The 19,742-nt window shown below is 49.8% G+C and overlaps 6 protein-coding genes across 6 annotated transcripts; all 6 read right to left on the reverse strand.

Moving 5' to 3' along the window:
• Window positions 1-83: 83 nt before the first annotated feature.
• Window positions 84-1,734, reverse strand: M438DRAFT_362375 (MFS general substrate transporter; the record flags this gene model as incomplete). Its single annotated transcript, XM_029907579.1, has 4 exons — window positions 84-689; window positions 756-1,010; window positions 1,063-1,122; window positions 1,174-1,734. 4 exons carry the CDS (start codon window positions 1,732-1,734, stop codon window positions 99-101), a joined length of 1,467 nt encoding a protein of 488 aa, XP_029763679.1. The 3' UTR covers window positions 84-98.
• Window positions 1,735-2,506: 772 nt separating this feature from the next.
• On the reverse strand, window positions 2,507-3,784 carry M438DRAFT_402897 (uncharacterized protein; the record flags this gene model as incomplete). The annotated part of the gene is made up of 2 exons (XM_029909627.1): window positions 2,507-3,640; window positions 3,698-3,784. The coding sequence occupies 2 exons, from the start codon at window positions 3,782-3,784 to the stop codon at window positions 2,588-2,590; spliced, it is 1,140 nt and encodes a 379-aa protein (XP_029763680.1). The 3' UTR covers window positions 2,507-2,587.
• A 1,995-nt stretch (window positions 3,785-5,779) lies between these two features.
• Window positions 5,780-7,391, reverse strand: M438DRAFT_126064 (uncharacterized protein). The gene is made up of 2 exons (XM_029898784.1): window positions 6,955-7,391; window positions 5,780-6,901 (listed from the first exon to the last, which is right to left on the reverse strand). Exons 1-2 carry the CDS (start codon window positions 7,174-7,176, stop codon window positions 5,903-5,905), a joined length of 1,221 nt encoding a protein of 406 aa, XP_029763681.1. The 5' UTR covers window positions 7,177-7,391; the 3' UTR covers window positions 5,780-5,902.
• Window positions 7,392-7,607: 216 nt separating this feature from the next.
• M438DRAFT_332004 (P-loop containing nucleoside triphosphate hydrolase protein) lies at window positions 7,608-11,871 on the reverse strand (the record flags this gene model as incomplete). The annotated part of the gene is made up of 3 exons (XM_029903449.1): window positions 7,608-8,242; window positions 8,536-10,146; window positions 10,464-11,871. The coding sequence occupies 3 exons, from the start codon at window positions 11,869-11,871 to the stop codon at window positions 7,608-7,610; spliced, it is 3,654 nt and encodes a 1,217-aa protein (XP_029763682.1).
• Window positions 11,872-12,950: 1,079 nt separating this feature from the next.
• On the reverse strand, window positions 12,951-15,345 carry M438DRAFT_342666 (uncharacterized protein). Its single transcript, XM_029904815.1, has 5 exons — window positions 14,975-15,345; window positions 14,318-14,917; window positions 13,851-14,021; window positions 13,631-13,796; window positions 12,951-13,576 (listed from the first exon to the last, which is right to left on the reverse strand). Exons 1-5 carry the CDS (start codon window positions 15,177-15,179, stop codon window positions 13,075-13,077), a joined length of 1,644 nt encoding a protein of 547 aa, XP_029763683.1. The 5' UTR covers window positions 15,180-15,345; the 3' UTR covers window positions 12,951-13,074.
• Window positions 15,346-15,501: 156 nt separating this feature from the next.
• Window positions 15,502-19,599, reverse strand: M438DRAFT_362380 (uncharacterized protein). The gene is made up of 5 exons (XM_029907580.1): window positions 19,024-19,599; window positions 18,924-18,968; window positions 18,647-18,868; window positions 15,853-18,588; window positions 15,502-15,794 (listed from the first exon to the last, which is right to left on the reverse strand). The coding sequence occupies exons 1-5, from the start codon at window positions 19,195-19,197 to the stop codon at window positions 15,627-15,629; spliced, it is 3,345 nt and encodes a 1,114-aa protein (XP_029763684.1). The 5' UTR covers window positions 19,198-19,599; the 3' UTR covers window positions 15,502-15,626.
• Between the last annotated feature and the right edge of the window lie 143 nt (window positions 19,600-19,742).

A 19,742-nucleotide genomic window follows, 5' to 3' on the forward strand; every position in this document is an offset into this window, starting at 1 on the left:
AGGCAATACTACTCCGTACTATGGTTGTAAAGTGTTTGAAGTTTGTTTTTGAATCTTGTTCCAAGCATCACACATACAATACAGTCCTTCCTCCCAATCTAAGTAGTAAACCTCCATCTAACATCATCATCACCCTCGGCACCCCAACCTCCCTCTTTCCTCTGCACAGTCTCCGCCTCCAACACATCCCTCTTCTTGTTCTCTCTATGCAAAACCCACCAAGTGGTTCCCGCAACAATGACATTCAAACACAGATACCCCAATGCAAACGAATGTCCCAACACATATCTCGGTGCCGTCTCAGTTCTATACAATTGCGTTCCCAATACAGCTCCTAGATTGCCAATGGTAATCTGCATGCCTGTCGCTGTGGCTCTTTTCGTCTGTCCCGATACGTTTATGGCTGGGAGGGAGAGGGCGAGAGCGGTGGAGGGGTAGATGCCTGCTGCGGCGAAGAATGTGCCGACGTAAGAGACACCGGGGTGTTTTACAGGAGAGGTGTTTGCGATGAGGATGATGTAGCCGATTATTCCTGTTAGAGACGAGGTCATGATGAAGACGTTTCTGCGACGGAACTTTTCGGCTGTGATTGCGTAGATGACTGTCAAAGTGGTCGCGAGGGCATAAGGTGGAATGGAGAGAAGTTGGGCGTTGGAGGCAGTGTAGCCGAGCGACTTGATGATGGAAGGCTGTGCGATTTGTTAGCTAGGATTCCTTTCCCAGTGTTAGAGATTGGGATAGGGCATAAGGCTCACCAAGAATAGAGAAAGTGTGTAAAGCGGCAGACTCAAGGTGTGGAAGTGAGCGCAGTATAGCCAGACCTTAGGGTCTCTGAATGCTTTCCAGACTTCGGACCATTCAAACTGTTCGGTGTTAGAAGCATCACTATCGGCCTTGAGGCGTGCCTCGACGTAGGCTTTTTCATCAGGAGCAAGGAAGGTACTCTTCTGAGGCCAGTCGACGATGAACCAGAATGCGGCGACTCCGATGAGCACAGTTGCAATGCCCTCCTGCAGACCTGTTAGTAAACTTGAGCGGATTCTGGAGATTGGAAACACTTACGAGAATGAAGATCCAAGCCCAACCTTCCTTGCCTGCTGTGCCTCTCATAAAGCTGATACCCTAATCTGTATTAGCAGATAAAACTCAAGACTTCAAGTGTGGAGAACTCACATATGCAAGAATACCACCAAACGCGCCAGCCAAACTTGCAGCGGAGAAGAACAACGCCACTCTATAAGTTCTTTCTTCTCTCTTATACCACATACTCAGATAAAAGACGACACCAGGAAACAGTGCGCCCTCAGAAATTCCCAAAGCAGTTCTGATAACAAAGAACCCAACCTTGTTGACCAGAACACCTTGCAGAGTTGTGACAATACCCCAAACGATTGTAACAGCAGGTAGCCAAATCCTAGGTCCGATTCTCTTCAAGATCAAATTCCAGACGACTTCAAGAGATATGTAACCGATGAAGAAGACGGTGAGACCGGTAAGGTATTCGTTGCCAGTCATGCCAAGGTCGGTGGTCAAGCCTTCGAGACGTGCATTGGCGACGTTGCTTCGGTCGAGGAAGGAGACGAGATAGAGGAGGGAGACACCTGGCAGTAATCTCCAATCGAGTTTGCGGAGAAGCTTCTTTTCGTTGATGTGCGTGTAGTCGGCCGAGGCGATGGAAGAGGCAGGCTGAGGAGACTCTTGCTCATTGTTGATGTGTTTCTCAATATCCGCCATTGTATCTGCTGTTACCGCACCTTCCAAGGTACAAGCAGAATCGAGGTCAAAGATGTGGATAGAAAAAGAGAAGGATTCAAAGAGGAAGAAAGGAAGAGAGATCGACCGGTGATATAGATCTTGACCCAAATTTCATCCACCTACCGTAAACGGCCTAACAACATGTCGAGTCGCGACCTCCCACCCATAGCACGATTGCATCGAAGTGTATTTTCTGACGTCTTCCAAGCCACATTCTCCATCATTTCCGCCGCGTGGGAATAGATATCTGCAAGCACGTATCTGGAGTGTAGTCCAGATTGACCAATGAATGGTCGTTCAAAGGGCTGAAAACGTGGGTTGCAGCTCTTGCATCTTCGAGGCTTGCGATGTCGTGATTTCGAGGGTTCGCCGATCCTTTGCTTTGCTCACGAACAAAGGTCAGGGAATCAAACCGACCGCCCTCCAGGGCCTGGAAGATTTTACAAAACAGCCACACGAGCACGGCATTGGTACAAGAGCGATTCAGGATGCGTTGCACAAAAGGTCTTGGAGTGCAAGTGTATCTTGGCTGTAGTGGTAGTCGCGGTGAGGTTGGTTGACGCGGAGTTGTGACCAAGCTTCACTGCAGAATTATGTATGTCTTATGAACGTATTGCATAAATAGTGACTACCAGAAAAGCAACTAGCAATTTGCTCATCTTCGATTACGGACAAGACCCTCTGCACTCCTTGAACCTGTGCTGTTCTTCCAAACTGGAACAACAGAAAATGAAAAGCTCCAATCTCATCTCAACAGAATAGCGTTACCTGACTCATAAGCTCATCCGAGTTTGAATCCCAGATAACGACAGAAGGGAGTGCCTTCTTCAAATCAACGAGGGGGGTAGATAAGAGGAACAGCACCACCGAAACAGCCATTAGGCATGTTGATTGGAGGGGCACCGTCAGGTGAACCCAAAAGCATGGCACCTCCATCAACGCGGCCGACTGCGACAGTCATGACTGGACGTATGGCGTAAAGATGGGCTTGAGCGGTTGCATCCTGTAGGCCCGGAAGAGCAGCAGCCATGTCCTCCATTACCAGTTGTATCCAATCGCGCTTCTGACCATTCTCGTCGCGGTTGTCTTCGTGCTCGTCCACATGGTCGTCAATGACGCCGAACTTGTGGTACAAGCGCTGAATGTCATTTCCGGACACGTCGCCAAACATGCGGAATTTCTTGACAGGGATGGTGAGCTGGCCAATGGCATTGGCGATGTTGTTGCTGTGGAGAAAGAATTCCTTGATGCCTTTGCTGTCTAGCTCCTGGATATCATGATCGGGACGCATGACTTGAATGTTGCGGACATGCTTGCGAGTGGCCAAGATGTCGGCGTCGCGACGAAGCTCTTCAATCTCTCCGCGATAGCAAGAGATGTGGTTGACAGTCAGAGACTTGAGACCCTTTCCAACAGAGTTCAGAGTCTTGACGATGTGATGCATACTGTAGTTCACGACAATAACGCCCTTGCGATAGTCGGCTTCGTAAGGTTGAAGTTTGGTGTCAACGTCGATGTAGAGATGTTTGATCTGAGCGAGGTGGTTTGGAGCCATGATTGCCCGGAGAAACTGACCAGGGACCCAGTAGGGGTGTTTGTCGTCGACAGAGAGGAAGAAGCGGTTCTTGGAGAAAAGAGTAGTCATGAGCTCCCGGTTGACCTGTTTGTTGGCGAGGGACATTCCATGGACGTCAAGGAGGGGCTGGAAACCAGTGGTGCCGTCTTGTTCGCTGTGGCCAGGTTTGACCATGAGACGTACGTCGAGCTCGTCCATGCGCTTGAAGCGTTTACGCTCGGAATCCGGTTCATGACGTGAGGCAGCAAGCTTTTCGTACTCGGTACAATCTCCAGGAGAACGAAGAGCGACGACGAGCTCTTCATATATCTGGATTGGACCTCAGCCATGTCACAGTTGTAACTCTGGATCTGATGCAAAGCCTACCTTGTTGCGGATCTCTCTTGGAAGGCCGAAGAAGTTGAAGACACCAGGCATGAAGGGCGGGAAGTCCCCTGGCCCATGGCAGGACATCTTGTGCTTCTTCCAGTGTGCTTTCTGGCATGTCTTGGTGCAGTAAGACTTTCACTTGCATTTTGAGCATCTCAGTACACCAGGCTCCCGGCATTTACCGTTTCCACAGCGTTGGGGCGACATCTTGAGGTGTTGACGTGATGCAGGATGTGGTTGTGATGGATGAAGGAGAGACACACAGGATGAAAAGCGAAGGGACTTCGGCGTCGAGATAAGTGGGAGGTTCCTTCCTTATTGAATTGGCAACTGCAGATGTCTGTTCGCGTGCAGACGTCCCGACGAGGAAGGAACATAGTCCAGTCGAGCCTCTCTTAACCGCGAACTTACCAAGTGCCCCCGCAAGCACACTTATTTAAGGGGATGATTTAAAACGCTCAAATCTCAGGAACTGTCGCGATCTACCAGAACGACCGATAGGAGGCTCACTACTCACGAAATACAGGTCACAAGAAAGTACGAAGCGCTCGTGGATGTATGATTGCTCCTGCGAGATCTTGGTAACACATGATCATAGAGAGTTGATGTTCATAATTCGCGTCCGAAGGCTATGACTGTGATAGGAAAAGAAAATTGTACCCTTTCGGATGCGTTATGGAGATGTCACATGCACAGCTTGAATAGTGTTTTTAATTCTTCCATGACTAAACTCTTCTTCGAATCCGACCTTCAGCACGAGCAGACTGATACAACAGAATGATCAGACCATTCTAGCAAGAGCCATACGACGCTGAAGTTCCTCTTCACCACCAGGCAAAGTCAGAGGCATAGGACTGAACATGATGGCATGACGGATAGCAAGTGCTCTCGTACTGAAAATCTGCTCTTGCGACTTCGCCAGATCTTCCAATGTCGAACCCAGTCCGGGACTCTTTCTAGCCATCTCCCTAGACATCTCGGCGTCTTTGCTGATGCGCTGACCACATCTATCCAATCTCTGAGCCACCTTGGGAACTTCGAGGCCGAAATTGAGGTGCATGCGGTTGATGTCGGGACCGGCAAAGTCACCAAAGACGCGGAAGTCGTTGACGGGAACCGTGAGAGCGTTGAGAGCGGTGGCAATAATGATGCTGTGGAGGTAGATTTGCTTGATCTCGTGGTGCTTGAGTGTGCGCATCTTGTCTGTGCGAGGGTCCATGACCCAGATCACACGAGCGTTCTTGTGGGCAGCGAGACCATCTGCATCGATGCGGAGGTCCTCGATTTCGCCTGGGAAACAGGAGGTATGTATAGCGAACATCAAGAGACTCGAGAGCGTCACCGACTTGATTGAGAGCCGTAACAATGCCGTTCATCTGACGCTGGATTGTAGTGACGCATGCCTGGAAGCCCTTCTCGCCGGGATGATGCTTCTGAGTCTGTATCTCGAGATAGATCCTCTTGGCTTTGGCGAGATGTTCGACATAACCACGGAAGTTTTGGTCGGGTGCATCAAAGGGGTTCGCTTCGTCGACGGGAATGAGAAAGGTGTTCTTGGACCAGTAAACCTCCTTGAGCTCCCTGGCTATCTGTCTGTTTGCGAGTGACAGGCCGCGAGCGTTGACCAGGGGCTTGAAGCCAAAGATAGGAGTACCACGAATCTTGTAGACGGAGACAGCAGGAGCGACCATGTGGCGGCGCTCGAGGAGGTCCATAGCATCTCTCCTTCTGTTGCGGATGTCGGGCTGGCTTTTCAAGGAGACCAGGTGATCGAAGTGGGCTTGCTCCGAAGGCGAGAAGCGGCTGACAATGATTTCTTCATAGATCTATGCAGCCCAGAATCAATAAACAGCTCTCAGACTTAGCTCCACAGTATCACATGCCTTGTCGCGAACCTTGCGAAACTTTTTCCACTCCACGGCTGCAGTTTCACTCGATCAACAACGTGTATTTCAACGTGTCCTACTTTCAGAGCAAGCATGGGAAAACTCTCTAGACAATGAAGCTGTTTCAGAAAACTTTGTGCATCAGCACAGCTTTATCCTTGAGAAGGATCGGTGTCAAAGACGGAGAGGCATGCGGACTTGAATAGTGTTTTTGTGTTTTCTATGATCCCAATTCCCATGTGAAAGTTGCTAGGTGTTTGCTAACCACTCGGTCGTTTCTCAATGAGGGTCAACATTGCTCCGCATTGAATCCATCTCAGATACGAGACAACCCCAACCTTCTCTTCAACTGCCACATACTCTCCGATGAAGGAGTCGAAAAACCTCGAATAATCTCAAGCCTAGCACGCCTGGCCTTGGAAGATCTACAATGTTCGCGTTCCATATCAGGAGGGAAAGTAAAACCTGCAAATCCGCTCGACTTTTGACCCCAACGATCGAGATGATAGCGAGGTTTCTCAATCTCAAAGGGCAAGTTGAAGTGATGATACATACGTTTGAGATCGAGGCCGGAGATGTCGCCGTAGGCGGAGAACTGTTTGACAGGGGTGGTGAGCGCCTCGAGGGCGGAAGCAATGTTGGCGCCGTGGAGGTAGAAAGCTTGCATATTGGTGAGATTGAGCGCATCCAGACGGCCGTCACAGACACGCATGACTTGAATACAGCGAGCTCCTGGGTTCTTGACAAGAGCATCGGCATCATGGCGCATTTCTTCTACCTCACCGGGGTAGCACGACATGTAGCGTACGGTGAGACTCTTGAGCGTTTTACCGGCTTCGTTGAGAGTTCTGACGACATGATCCATGCTCTTTTGGACTTTGCTGACACCAACATGGTATGAGTCGTCGAAGGGATCAATCTCAGTGCAGACGTTGATGTGAAGTCTTTCAATCTTAGAGACGAGCGAGGGATTGAATTTGCGACGGAAAATGTTGCCGGGTGAATTGAGTTCGATGGTCTCGTTTACAGGAACAAGAAAGACATTTTGCGAGACAGCTATCTCAAGCAACTCGTGGCTGATTTGTTTGTTGGCGAGAAGGAGGCCAACGATCTTGGCACGAGGACAAGGGATCTTCCTGCCGATCAGAGAGGTCCCAAGAAGAGTACCGGGACTGATCATAACACTTCTCTCGATCTCATATGCGGCGTCTCTCTCTACAATGTCGATATGAGGCGTGCCTTGGGGAATGGAAAATCTGGCATGCTTGTATCGATCCTCGGAAGAGAAGTGGAAAACAGCCAGCTCCTTGTAAATCTGGCTCAGAGTCAGTACACGATATCAGAGAAAATCCACTCCCACTCACATACCTTATCACGTAGTTCGCGAGGAAGACCCATGAAGTTGAAAGTGCCCGAACGCACATACTCAACAACTTTCGACGCAGTGCTCACGCCTGGCTTGACGCAGACATCCTTATGTTTCAACCAAGCAACCTTCTGACAAGCCGTGCCGCAGTAGGAAGTGTTCTTGCAGCGCGAACAAGCACGAGTGCCGTTGTTCCTGCAAGCGCCATTGGAACAAGGAGCCATGATGTGTCTGACAAAGGGATCGAATTGATTGTGGAGAGGAGGATGTCAAAAAGCAACAAAAAGCAGTTGCAGGGGAAGAATTGTCCTAGAAAAGAAGAGTGATGGTAGGATGTGTTGACCGACAAAGGCAGGAAATTGAGCAAACGGACGTGGATGGCAACTTCCCAGCTCCACGGTAGTGTGCATGAGAAAGCTGCACCTTCCCGCTTCGACTCATGAGATCTGTTCTGCAGGAATTGGAGGATACTTTGATCTCAACTTCATGAATCAAATACAGCTGTTGAGATGCGCAAGATTTTCTGTGTAACTGGAGTCATCCAGGGAGGTCTGAGCAGTTCATGCACTCTTGTTGGTTATGACTTCAGCTAGCAAAGGCGCTGTGCCACTCGATGGCTGTGTGTGACGAGCTGTGAAGAGAATCCCTCATAGGTTCAATGACGAGCACCTTGATCCCTCATTAGCTCATGAAATTCCGCGTTCCTCCTATCCTCCTTTGCGACTTCCTCTGCCTCATCTTCCTTCGTAACTTCCTCTGCCTCATCCTCCTCCTCACATAATCCACATGAGAGGCCAGATTTCTCATGACTCTCATGGCACTCATATCTCTGTAGATGCTTGCCTCTATCGCATACCTTCTCCATAACGACATGACACACTATCCCCGAGTGATCATGCACATGATGACACATGGAAGCACACTGATGAATCCCGCACCCCAAAAGTTGATCACAAGGCTCCAAGCATCCACCCTCTGGACATTTCTCATCAAAGTCCTCAGGCGTTTGCAGTATCGACGTATTTTGCGGGTGGTTCTGACACTTGACGGGAAGACCTTGGTACATGTGCTTGCCGTCCTCGAGAAGCTGGAAAAGTTGGGTCCAGAATTCTTTGCCTTGACGCGCATTTTTGAAGGTAGACGAGTCGCCGATCATGATCAAGGCGTCGCGTGCTCGCGATAGAAGAACATTGAGGCGTTCTGGGCCGGACAGAAATCCAATTTCGCCTTCCGGATTGCTTCTCGTGAGGGAGGCGACAACTATGTCGCTTTCCTGACCTTGATAGTTGTCTAAGATGCGGTTAGTCAGTCAACTTAGAAAGGAAAATGTAAGGGCTCAGATATCGTGAAGGATCCGAGCTCTCATGATGCCGATGTGCCCCTTCTGGATATACATCCAAAGGCACAATATTTTCGAAGATCAGGTACACGTCCGAGGAAGAGCAGGTTAGAAAACCGCTCTCATTGGACATGGCTCTGGTTATCAAAAATCATCTCGCCTTTCTATATAGGCGTTATGGAACCCTCATACAGAGGGAACTCGGGTCGGGCGAGACTTCTTCACGTATAAGGACATCACTTACCAATTGTGGATATCTGGATCTTCGGCCTCTTTCTGCGCCTTTGTTTGGCCTTAGGTGCTCCTCTTTTTATGGCCTCTGATTCTACTACAGGCAGTTTGCTGTGATTGAGGCCATCGATAGTATCGGCACCAAGCTGTTCAGAAGTTGTCGAATGAATCTTTGCCGATGAAGATTTGTCACCATGGGCCGCTGTAGTACGAGCATTGTTCAAACTCTTCCATCTCTCGAAGGGATTTACTTCCGACTTGTGCTTAATCAAACCATTCTTCTCCAGGTTCGTCACATCAGAATTGCTCAACACAGCTTCGACTTCCTCTTCAAACACCTCTTGTAGTCTTTTTAGTTGACCGAGATATGGTGTAAGCACAACGATACTGCTGGAGTCGTAGTTTTGCTGCAGCAAGTATTTGACAGTCTTGAGCGCCATCTGAGCTTCAAAGGTATTCCTCTTTGATGCCCTCTCATTGACCTTTCTCTTGTCAAGATCGACTCGGTCTTCGCGGTGCTCGTGATCGACAAAGATCACGTTACTGGAGTGGCCAAGAAGATCGGGTCGGCCTTGAGTCTTGGGCGCGTCAATGAGGGTAGGGTATGTGAGATGTCTGACAAGATTTGAGATCTCAGGGCGCATGCGATGTTGCTGAGCAAGAACCTGATGTGTATACCCTTGTAAGATGAGACGCTCGAACATGGAACGATTGAGGTCGTAGCCATCGCCCTTCTCAACACTCAATTTATAGTTGATGAATGGCCGTAGTTGTTTGTGGTCGCCAATCATGATGAGTTGTTTCGCGAGTGGGTTCAATGCTGTCACAATGTGGCTTTCCAGTACCTGTCCGGCTTCTTCGACGATGATGACGCCCGGTGCTTCTGATTGCACTTGCCCATATTTAGCTGCTCCAGAGGTCGTGCAGGCGATGATTCTCTTACTCCGGATGATCTGTTCATCAAGCTGTCCTTTCGCAGAGCGAGCCTGAGTCAAAAGCTCATCGTGTCGCTTTGCCTTTTCCAAGAAAGCAGAAAGCTTTTCATTGCTTATCTTTGATTTTGACTTCCATTCGTCGACAAGCTCTTTTCTGCGAGACGACGGAAGGTCCCAAACTGCCGAATATTTCTTTTTCTCTGGGAATAGGCCAGGATCGTTTCCTTCAACCCAGCGTCGAATCAAGTAGTGTCGATCATTAACACGCGTGATACCATCAGTTTCGAGACTGATATCAAAAGCCAGGCTGTATTTTCCATCACCTTGCATGGCCATACCATTCAGATGATCGCGCATCTGGCCGAGTTGTGTTAGGCCGAGATAAAGATCTTTGAGGTCTTCCGCTTCGGTTGAAGCATCAGTCTCTGAACGTCGTACGAATTTCATCGTATCGGAGTTGTGATGACGGTTCCCAGCACTCTGTAGTTTTGATAGCAGCATAGAGTGATTGGCAGGATCTGTTCTCTCTTGCGATCCAAGCCTTACGATTTCCGACCTGTCGACTCCGATTTTGATTATATCCTGGATGAATTGATCCAAGGCCTGGTTGGTGTGACAGATAACTAAGATCTTCTCATCGGTATGGTAGTGCACAGCTTTTGCTGCTAGAGCACCAATGAAAGATTTACCTGGAGACAGTCAGCACAAATCCATAATGCAAGTGATCTGAGCAGCCACATGGACACAACTCCCTCTCCAGTACAAGGACTCGTGTACAACCATGCAAAGGCACAATCGTTTCTAGAATTGGATGCATGTCCTGTGAGAGCGCGCAATAGAGCCTCTCTCAATGGTCAATCGCTCCGATTCCAAAAAACATTGTGCCTTTTGATGGTTACTCTGTCGAACGCTTGGTCGATCGAAATCTCAGCATCGTAGTGAATTCGATGTACAGCTGTCTGCCCGTCTTGATTTTCATAGGAGAAGAATAATGCGTCACACTTACCAGTTCCAGGTGGTCCTTGCACAAGACCCACTCGTTGCTTCAAACCAGCAATCAAAGATGCAGTTTGGGAAGGGTCCAAAGTGACAGCCTCTCTCAGGCCCAACGCTTCTTGCAAGTCGAAGTCTGACTTTGATCCAAGTTTCTGCACGATTTTCTCTATGCCTTGGTTCTCCAAGGTTGCGGAATCTCTAGGTCTATTGTGGACACCCTTGTGTAGCAGTTCTTCTTCGAAAGGTAGCTCAGTTGGCTTTTGCAGTCGATTAAGGACTGGCTCGTGAGCAAATCCGGCGACGCCTAGCAATACGATCTCCAGAGTCGATGCGTTGAACATGCTGAATAGCTCTTCCTGGGTGGACTTTCGATTCGGGATTTGAATACAGATAATCGAGTTGGCAAGTAATGCTGCCTCGCGTACAACCTTCACAATGGCTATTGGTTTGCCGTCCGCATGGAGGACCGCGAGGGATTGATCGAGAATAAAGTCAGTCTCTTCTGCGATGTATTTCTGGCGCTCCTCGTGGTTGAGATCTTGCAGCTCGGTCAAGCCACCCAGACACTTGAGTTTGAGTGCCCACGGATGCTGACCGTGTTTTTTTGAGGCGTCCTCACAAGACAAACCAGCCAATTCAACTTTGTACGTCATAGTAGATGCATCGGGTTGATTCTCTTCGGCAGAAGGAGCCTTGTGATATGCCTCCTTGACCTCTTCCAGGAAGTCCTGTCGATACAATCTGTATTGGCTCTCAAAGTACTTGCGCCGACGTTTGGGGACGCTTGTTTCGTCATAGAACTCAACAGAGCGCAAGAGGCGTGACATATCGTCGGTCAACAATTCCTGTATGGTCGGAATAGTGCTGATTTCTCTGAAATCATAGAAGTCGTTGTCATGCTGGGCCTGAAAGCTTCTCGGAGCCTTTTCCGATTCACGTTCATCACATACGCGCCGAATCCTTTGGCCAAGGTCGCAAGTTGTGGGATCTGAAGAATCCGCCAGAACACGTCGCAACAGAGTATCCTTGGCAATCATCATATCCGAAGGGCGGACCTTGGGGCTTTGAGTGAGTAGTCTCAACAGTAACCAGGCGAAGCATTGCATAGACTGTTCGCTGACAGTCTCATACTTGACGTTTTCATAAAGTGCGTTCCAGAACTTAGAAGTCGGCGGTTCCACAAGAGCCTGTATGATTCGAGAGAGATAAAGACCATTGGACGCAGATTTGAGCGCTGGATATTGAAGCCAGGAGAGGACTGGTTGAAGCGTCTTGTCGATGTAATCGGCTCCAGTATCTTGGTTGAATGCAAGATGGAGATTTTCCAGGCCATGTTGACTGGCCACAAGTTCTTCCACAACGCTGATGGGGTTATCTCTCCGTGACAAGGTTGCCGATAGGAAGACCTGCGCGCTCATACGCGAGTCAACTCTCAATTCCCCAGTCAGTGCTCCCTCGAAGACGGAACTAGGGTCACGAGAGCGCTTCCGATGATCGCGCTGTATTTGCTTGATTCTCCTATCGGACAAACAGCGAACGAAATTTTTGCCCAAGGCTGAGGCGAAGACTGGCTTCCGCCTAATCATATTCGATTTCCGTGCTGTCGAGTTTGAGATGCCGTGAGACGTGAACGAGGCTATGGGCTGTCTAAATACACAGCGCATTGAGATTTGGAGTGGAGCTCAGGCTGCATTTATGCGGCACAGTCGCTGTATGCTCCATTGTGACACAAACATGAATGCGTATAATCACGAAGCGATGTGATCAATCACATTCGTAACAACCGCCGAACGGAAGTCGCGAAAAGCGTCTGATGGAGAGGCAAATCGATGGTGCTGTGAGGCCCCATATGTTTGACGCGATCCCTCCCCGTGTGCAGAACTTTGTCACGCGCATGCTGTAGAAATGCACAATGTTTTTAAGATCAGTGCAGCCCTCCACTGAGAGTGTGACAGCCAGGGTCTCTCTACGGACGGCCGGACCGATGTCTAAAAACATTGTGCATTTATACAGTCCGAACGGCCCTAGGCGTGGCCGTGAGATGGCCAGACGTGACAGAGTTTAGCACACGGGGAGGTCAGACTTCGTGAGCCGCGCCTTCTTGTTGCACTGGCACTGGAGGCATCACTCATGCACCTGTCACAATGCACAATTATTTTCGAAAACGCGGTCAGGTTCAAAGAGAGAAAAACTCAAATATCTGCTCTCCGTGAATAATGTAACCCGATGCAAAAAACATCGTGCAATTTGACCGCTGCGGTTCGAATACACAATCGTTTCCAGGTGCTCCGCGCGAGATCTCTTCGAATCTGCTGGTTTGAAGCCCCCCTGGGCGACAGCATTATGCATCTTATCAAATGATTCAAAAATCACACGAGCAGGATGAGATCTGAACGCTTAAAAGGTTTTGCAGAACCCTCTTGCTCTCGAAGCAGTAGAAATCAATAAGCTACATACCACCTTTGCACTGTCAAGAAAAACAAAAGAAGGCAAAAGAAGTGAAAAAAATTCTCGTTTCAAAATGCCCAAACGATCAATGTCCGATATCAATCGTAAAACTCCCACACTTGCTTGCTTTGCTGCACACACTCATAAAAAAAGGTCCATAAACCAACTGAATCTTATCCACGCTTGTTCAATACCCTGCTCAATCCTCTCAATCTCTCGAGCGGATCAACTTGGCCCCCTATAGCTGCACTACTCTTCTCTCTGACACTCTTATCCCTCTCTTCCAATTTCTCCGCTCCAACAGAAAGCACATGATCGGCCAGTCTCTGTGCACCTGCTCTATATTGTTCGAGTTTATGCGCTCCATCTGCTAGCTTGTCGATCTTGAATTCTAGCGTAGATGCTATCGTTCCGATGCGCTGTTTCGTAGATTCTAGTGTTGATGTTGGAGCGGGGGTTGTGGATGGTTCGGAAGAGTTTAGGGAGATGCCTGAGAGAAGTGTTTGAAGTAGGTCGGCTTGTGAGGGGTCTAATAGCGAGGGATCGATGGCTGTCGGTGATATATCGAGTTGCATTTGTGATGACGAAGCTTCGGTTTCTGCTGGCGTTGTCGAGTCCTTTGGTGGTGATGTTGAGGTTAAGAGGTCGTCCCATGCTCGTTTTTCTTCTTGTAACCTATATGTTTGTCAGTTTCAGATCGCGGAAGACATAATCTCGAGCATGACATACCGCGCAAGCTCTGCCTCCAACTGCTGCAACTTCTCGGCGTTTTGGATGTTCCTCGGATTCGGCTTTTTTACCAGTACAGTTGGCGTTGTGTCCTCTCGATCATACCAATAACTCAAATTATTCCGTGCGCTGAACTCGTTGAGCAGTTCCTCTTGGATAACTCTCGCTAAAATCACGAATCAGTGTATGCTCGCTTTGAGACATTGCAATTCCGACATACCTGCGTGCATTGCTGCCGTCTCAGCCGCATCCATTTGACCACCACCACTCTTCTCCGGTAAAGCTCGATGGCCACACCACATGAGCAGTTGCCGCATGCGTTTCGGCTCGACCAAAGTCTGAGAGATGTGTTTGTAGAACTCATTTGTTTCGACCTGGTTATGTGGTACGGCTGTATCCACAGAAAGGTCCCAGTCAGCTTCCTCGATCTTAAATTTGTGATTTTTGTCGTGCATCTCGTGTTCGCCATTTTGGTCTCGCCGCAAGTCAACATCCGCATGGTTGGAGTCGGATTTCTCAGTCTCTGAAGCTTCTTCGATGTTGAAGTCGATATAGCCTACTGCAATGCGCGCGCAAAACACAATGTCAGGGGATTGAAATCAACCCAACACAGAAAGACGCAGAGAAAACAAGAAGCACAAGATTGGGGAATGTGCTTGGAAATAGAAAAAGGAGATATCCACATACCGCGTGAGCTGCCTGCTTCAATCAAAGACGAAGCTCTCCGTCCTCTCATCCCTGACGAACTTCTCCTCGACTTCTCAGCACTCAGTTTACGCATCTCCTTGTTGCGACGCAGCACAGGCGTTTCTCCAAATGGTAGCGGGATTTTCGCAGGGCCGCGTTTTTTGTGTATCGTCAATTCGCCCTGATCCACAGCCGGACTGCGATCTGCTGCAGGCGCGACATTTTCTTCGATTTCAGGCGCTGGAGGCGGTGTCGCGGGGTTCGTTTGCTGCGATTGCGATTCGGAAGCTGGCTTCGAAGTCGCAGGTGCTTGGTCGTGGACAGGGCTGTTGCCAGATAAGCGCTTGGAACGTCGTCGCGTGGCAGGCTCAGGGGTCGTGGGCAGCGTCTTTCTGGGCTTCTTCCTGGGCGGTTGTGTAGCTTCTATGGGCGCATTGTCGTCGACTGGTGGTGGTTGTTTTTGCGCAGGTTGTGCCTCCTCAGCAGGCGCTGCAGCTGCAGCTGTGAATTCCGGTTCCGGTGCTACATCAGGTGTCTTTGCTTTGGCCTTTCTAGTGCGAGCACGCGTGAAAGTGAAATCATCATCCTTTTCATCGTAGGCTGGTCGCGAGCGCATCAGCATTTGCGCGTCTGATCTTGGATCTGGTCCAGACTCACCCTTCTTGGCCTTCTTCACCGTGTTCTGCGACGCGTTTCTCGAGGATGTGGTGGTAGACGGAGCTTTCGGTTTCTTGGAGGGCGGCGCATCTTCGTCTGGATCATTATTGAGATGGCGAAGACTTTTTCTCTTGATTCCGTTCGTTTGTGCGCCGGTCATGCTAAGGGTGTGTAGAGGGGTGCGCGTGACAATGGCGGCCGTCATTGAAGTTGAAGGTCGTTTCGTTGCGTCGTCGTCAAGTGGCGCGAAAGCGCATCGCCTGTCGTTCTATGATCGCGGGAAATGGATATTCGTCGGAGGAAGCAGCGATCGGATTAAGTATACGCGTTGCTGTAAATGGTTGGTCGTGGTTGCCGGTCGCTGACGTTCTTGCGTTGCTTGTATTGATCGAGAAAGCCCCAGCGACCCGCCAAATGTAAACATGCCAAACTGCCCCGACACGCCAAGACAAGCCTCACCCTCTCGAAGAGCTTTGACTATTTTGTATACTTGCATCACGTGCAGCCTTGTCAGTGGATCAATCAATGATGTTCAAAATGTTGTCAGTTATTGATCTAGGTATCGGCTACCTTTCTGCCCGCAAGGTATGCATGCAAGCACTTTACTATCTACAACACGAACAATGCTCTTTTACTTTCTCCCTTCAACCTTCTACTGCATGTTGGCAGCAGAAGGCATAGCCCTCGTACTGGGTGCAAAACTGCCTTCGATCCTGCGTTTGGCGTCTTGCTTCTCAGCCATGCTGGGGTTCTCCTTGCGCATGTCTGGCATATGCGGTGCCTCATCTGGACTGTGTCCAATTGACATACCAACACGAACCTATACTATGCATTAGTAGACTGCTCTTGATATTCATATTTTTGTCGTGTCCACTTACCAAAGTTTCCAATGCTCCGTTGGAGTTGTCGACCAAGTCATCATCAAACATCATCTTACCAGGTTCGAACAGCAGCAACAATGTACTGCCACCAAACTTGAAGTATCCCAATTCCTCCGCGCGTTTGACCTGTTCGCCTGTCTTTCGTGTGATGACCGTGCTGCCAACCATCATGGCTCCAACACAAATGACCATAACACGTCCGTGCTTGGGACTGTCGATAGGTACTACTACTCTGACGTTCTCGCCATACACGTCAAGCGCACTGCGGATAGCCATGGGGTTGACAGTGTAGTACTCGCCGTCGATGAGCTTAGGCTCAAGCATTGTACCATCCACAGGAATGTGGAAACGGTGGTAGTCCTGAGGTGCCAGACGGAAAATACCCATCGCACCACCGACATATCTTTTGGCATCTTCAGGATAAGCGTTGCCTAAGAGTCGCTCCACAGAGAATTCTCGTCCCTTGACCCAGATGCGTTGGGCTTCTGTAATTTGGTTGAAGACGACCGATCGGCAGTCCGCTGGTGATACCACAATTTCCGGCCTGTCTGCTGCCGAGCAGGGTCTAGCGTCAGGCTTCAGCTTGCGATAGAAGAACTCGTTGAAGCTCTTGAAGTCTGACGTTTGCAAGAGAACCTCGGACATGTCCAGCTGATGGAAGTTGATGAAGCCAGGGATTTGCGATGCTGAAGCAGGATCGTCGTACTTGCGGCCCTGCTTGAAGGACAGAGATCGGAGAAGCTTGCGGATTCTCTTCTTCTCCATATCTCTACTCTTCAGACCTTTGTAAAGCAGTCTGATGCCCAATCTCACGTACACACTCATCCTTTCCTCGTTGATTTGTCCAGTGATACGGTCCTGAACAAGAATGTTGGCACTGTTGGCTCCAATCTTGTAACCACCGTAACCAATCTTGGTGATGACCTTGCTGTACCACTTTCTCTGTGCCTGGCTGCTCGTCACGAAGCCGCCCATGACAATATTATTGACAGCACGCCAATCTTGTGAAGCACAAGTAGCAACGTGAGTAATGATGTCGGCTTCGGTGTTCTTCTTGTCCAGACGAGGCTGATGGCAGATAGGACACTCCTTGATTTCGACCACATGCTCTTCGCCTCTATCTTCATCCGCAAGGTCGTCGTCAGGCAGAGCACCTCCTTCCTCTCCATCAGCGGACAGGTCCTGGACCTCGAGCGCCGGAATCACCGAGGTCTGAGAGTGATTGTTGAGAGGTGTCCCTTGGCTGCTTGAGCTGTCTTCAGACTGTACAAGATTGTCGGATGATTCAGACCCATCAGCCGAAGTCAGCTTCGAGGTATTCGTTGCTGATGCTGATGATATATGTAGCTTTCCTTGGATGGTATCCGAGAGAGAAGCCTTCTTTTGATATTTCATGAGCTGATCTTCCAGACAAATTACTGCCTGGTCCATAGTCAAGACCTCTTCTCCATCGTTTTCAGCGGCAAAGCGCTTGAACCAGGAGTTTATGGTGTCCTCATGCAAAGTGGATCCAAGTGTGTCAAGCATGGTAGTGATCTCTACCTTGTCGAGGTTGCCGGTGTCATCGGCGTCGTAATGCCTCAGCATGGCTCGCCAAAACTGCTGGCGAAGAGCCTGGTAAGGCAAGTATTTGACTCTGATGTGAACGATCGGATTGTGTTTATCTTCCCATCTGTCCTTGTTCTTCAACTGTAAGGGAATTGCGTAGTACTTGAGATCTGGATCCTCGGCAGTCTCATTGTCCACGTTTACCTGAGGAATGCCAGAAGCGTCGTTCAGGTAAGGGCTGCTAGTCATTGGCGACGGCAGACTTTCTCTCGAGTCGATGGCGTTGAGGGAGTCACCTGAATCTTCCTTCCTTAGTTGAGGTCTGTTGTTCATGCTTGTGTTAGAGGAGGTTCTGGAAAGCCTGTTGAGGTCCTTGGCCGAGGCGTTGCGAGACGACCTGCTAAGTGTCTGGCTTGATTGCGAGCGTGACGAAGCCAAGCGGAAACGCGAACGCCTATACTCGCTGTTAGGTGCGACTCCAGCCTCCGGAGGGTCGGTACATCTGTAAAGACCAGTCTCAGGGTCGGCTTCTGGTTGCACAGCTCTCGCTCTCTCCAGAGAAAAGGTGGCGGCACCAACGAAGTCGTTGCCGGAGAGCTTGTCTCTGTCAATGACGGTGAGGTTGAGTGAGTAGTTGACTTCGTGTCGCAAGACTTGGAAGACGAGCTTCTCTTCAAAGACAGGGTTGAGGTTGTGTCGGACGACACGGGTTCTGTATGTCTTCTTGCCTAGCGAACTGACAACGAAAGGATCCATGTCAAACGAGGTACGCGTCATGTTGCGTTCAGGAGGCAAGTCTGTAACCTTTTGAATCTCAACAAAGAGAACGCCAGCAACGGCACTCATACCGTTGAACTCGTAAGCCTTCAACTTGGTCTTGCGCTTCAGGCGGGCAAGTCTGTGTCTCTTCTTTCTCTTCTCTGTCTGTTCAGGGCTGCCAGAATCATCCTCGTCACCATCCTCGTCTTCATCGACCGAGTCTCCTGCTCTTGCAAGCTCGTCCAGGTCTTCGTCTCCTTCAGCCGGGTCCTCGAGAGCAACGACGCCATAGAATTTCTGAAGTGTTTGCTGAGCGGTGGCGCTGGGGTTGATGGGATCGAAGACGGAGAACTTCAAGAGGACCTCACCAGAGGCATTGCTCTTCTTGCGACCCGACTTTCTAGATTCGAGCTTGTACCATTTGGGCTGTGTATTGTGTTAGTCTGTAATTGTGTGGCGTATGAATGGGTGGTCTAATGCTTGCCTCCTGAGCGGTCTGGCCATTCGTAAAGATATCCTCGAGAGCAACATCAAACTCGCCCATGTAGTCTTTACTAAAGCGGTCCTTGTCCCAGCATACACCCTCGAGTAACAGACTCGAGATGCCAGAGATGGGTAGGTCGAAGGTCTGGTTCCATTTCGGATTCAGTGTCTTGTCGATGACTGATGTGGCCTCGCGAGCGTCGCCCAGGGTAATAACTAGGTACTGCAGAGGCAGTCAGTAGGTGATGTGTCGAGGACGGGATGTGATGGCTGCTTACGGGGTCGCTTGTGCCATTCTTGTCTTTGGGAGCGAGATTGCGGCCCTGAGTACGGCGGATTAGCTCGGCTGCGTCGAGACGACGATGTGGCCAGACATACCTCGAGCACTTGGACTCTCAAGACCAGATTGAAGCCTTTGTGATCCCCTTGCTCTTCCTTCCTCTTTGGGCTCACGGCTCTGCTGTTGGACTGGCTATCAGCTGCCGACTTGACCGAGCTAGTGCTCTTGAAGCGGTGCAGCGACAGATGCGGCGATAATCGAGGTCGAGGCATTGTGTAGAGTAATGTTGGGTGATGATGCGGCCAGCGCAGTGCCTGCACGTGGCAATAATCGGTTTGCAAGCAAGCAGGGGGAAGTTGCAGCTGTCAGCAACCTTCACAGTTCCGGAGAGAGGATGATGAAATGCCCGTTAACCTTCTCTCTATAAATACGAGCGTTGGATGCGAGAGAGATGCGGGGGAAAGAACACGGCCCTGTTGCGAGATTAAATCAACATCAAGCTTGTTGTTTCGACTGCCCCTTGTTGGTGTCAGCTTTGCAGAAGAAGGCAGAGCTGCTTTGGATGTGCTCAATCCTTTCAACTCCTTCGAGCTCCTTTGTTACACTGTGTGTTGCTATTGATATCTACAATCGAGGGCTCAGCCACGCGAAGAAACCACTGCCCCTCCCTCGTGCTGTCGTGGCCTGGCCCTGAAGTCTGTCTCTTTCCGCCCTCTCCGCCCGAGGCTTGTCCTGAAACTCTACGTCAGCTTGTTGCACAACTTTGAATAAGAGCCGCATAAATTTACATTAACATGCCGCTTTCCGTGCGACAAGG

The sequence above is a fragment of the Aureobasidium pullulans genome, assembly GCF_000721785.1.
Source record: "Aureobasidium pullulans EXF-150 unplaced genomic scaffold scaffold_3, whole genome shotgun sequence".
Taxonomy (NCBI): Eukaryota; Fungi; Ascomycota; class Dothideomycetes; order Dothideales; family Saccotheciaceae; genus Aureobasidium; species Aureobasidium pullulans.

Coding starts and splice junctions, on each gene's coding strand:
- M438DRAFT_362380 (XM_029907580.1), bottom strand. CDS start 19,197: ATGCCTCGACCTCGATTATCGCCGCATCTGTCGCTGCACCGCTTCAAG. Junction 18,869..18,923: donor AGAATGGCACAAGCGACCCC/GTAAGCAGCCAT, acceptor CTGCCTCTGCAG/TACCTAGTTATTACCCTGGG. Junction 18,589..18,646: donor ATGGCCAGACCGCTCAGGAG/GCAAGCATTAGA, acceptor CACAATACACAG/CCCAAATGGTACAAGCTCGA.
- M438DRAFT_126064 (XM_029898784.1), bottom strand. CDS start 7,176: ATGGCTCCTTGTTCCAATGGCGCTTGCAGGAACAACGGCACTCGTGCT. Junction 6,902..6,954: donor CTCGCGAACTACGTGATAAG/GTATGTGAGTGG, acceptor ACTCTGAGCCAG/ATTTACAAGGAGCTGGCTGT.
- M438DRAFT_342666 (XM_029904815.1), bottom strand. CDS start 15,179: ATGACGGCCGCCATTGTCACGCGCACCCCTCTACACACCCTTAGCATG. Junction 14,918..14,974: donor GGTGAAGAAGGCCAAGAAGG/GTGAGTCTGGAC, acceptor GCTCGCGACCAG/CCTACGATGAAAAGGATGAT. Junction 13,797..13,850: donor GACGGCAGCAATGCACGCAG/GTATGTCGGAAT, acceptor TCGTGATTTTAG/CGAGAGTTATCCAAGAGGAA.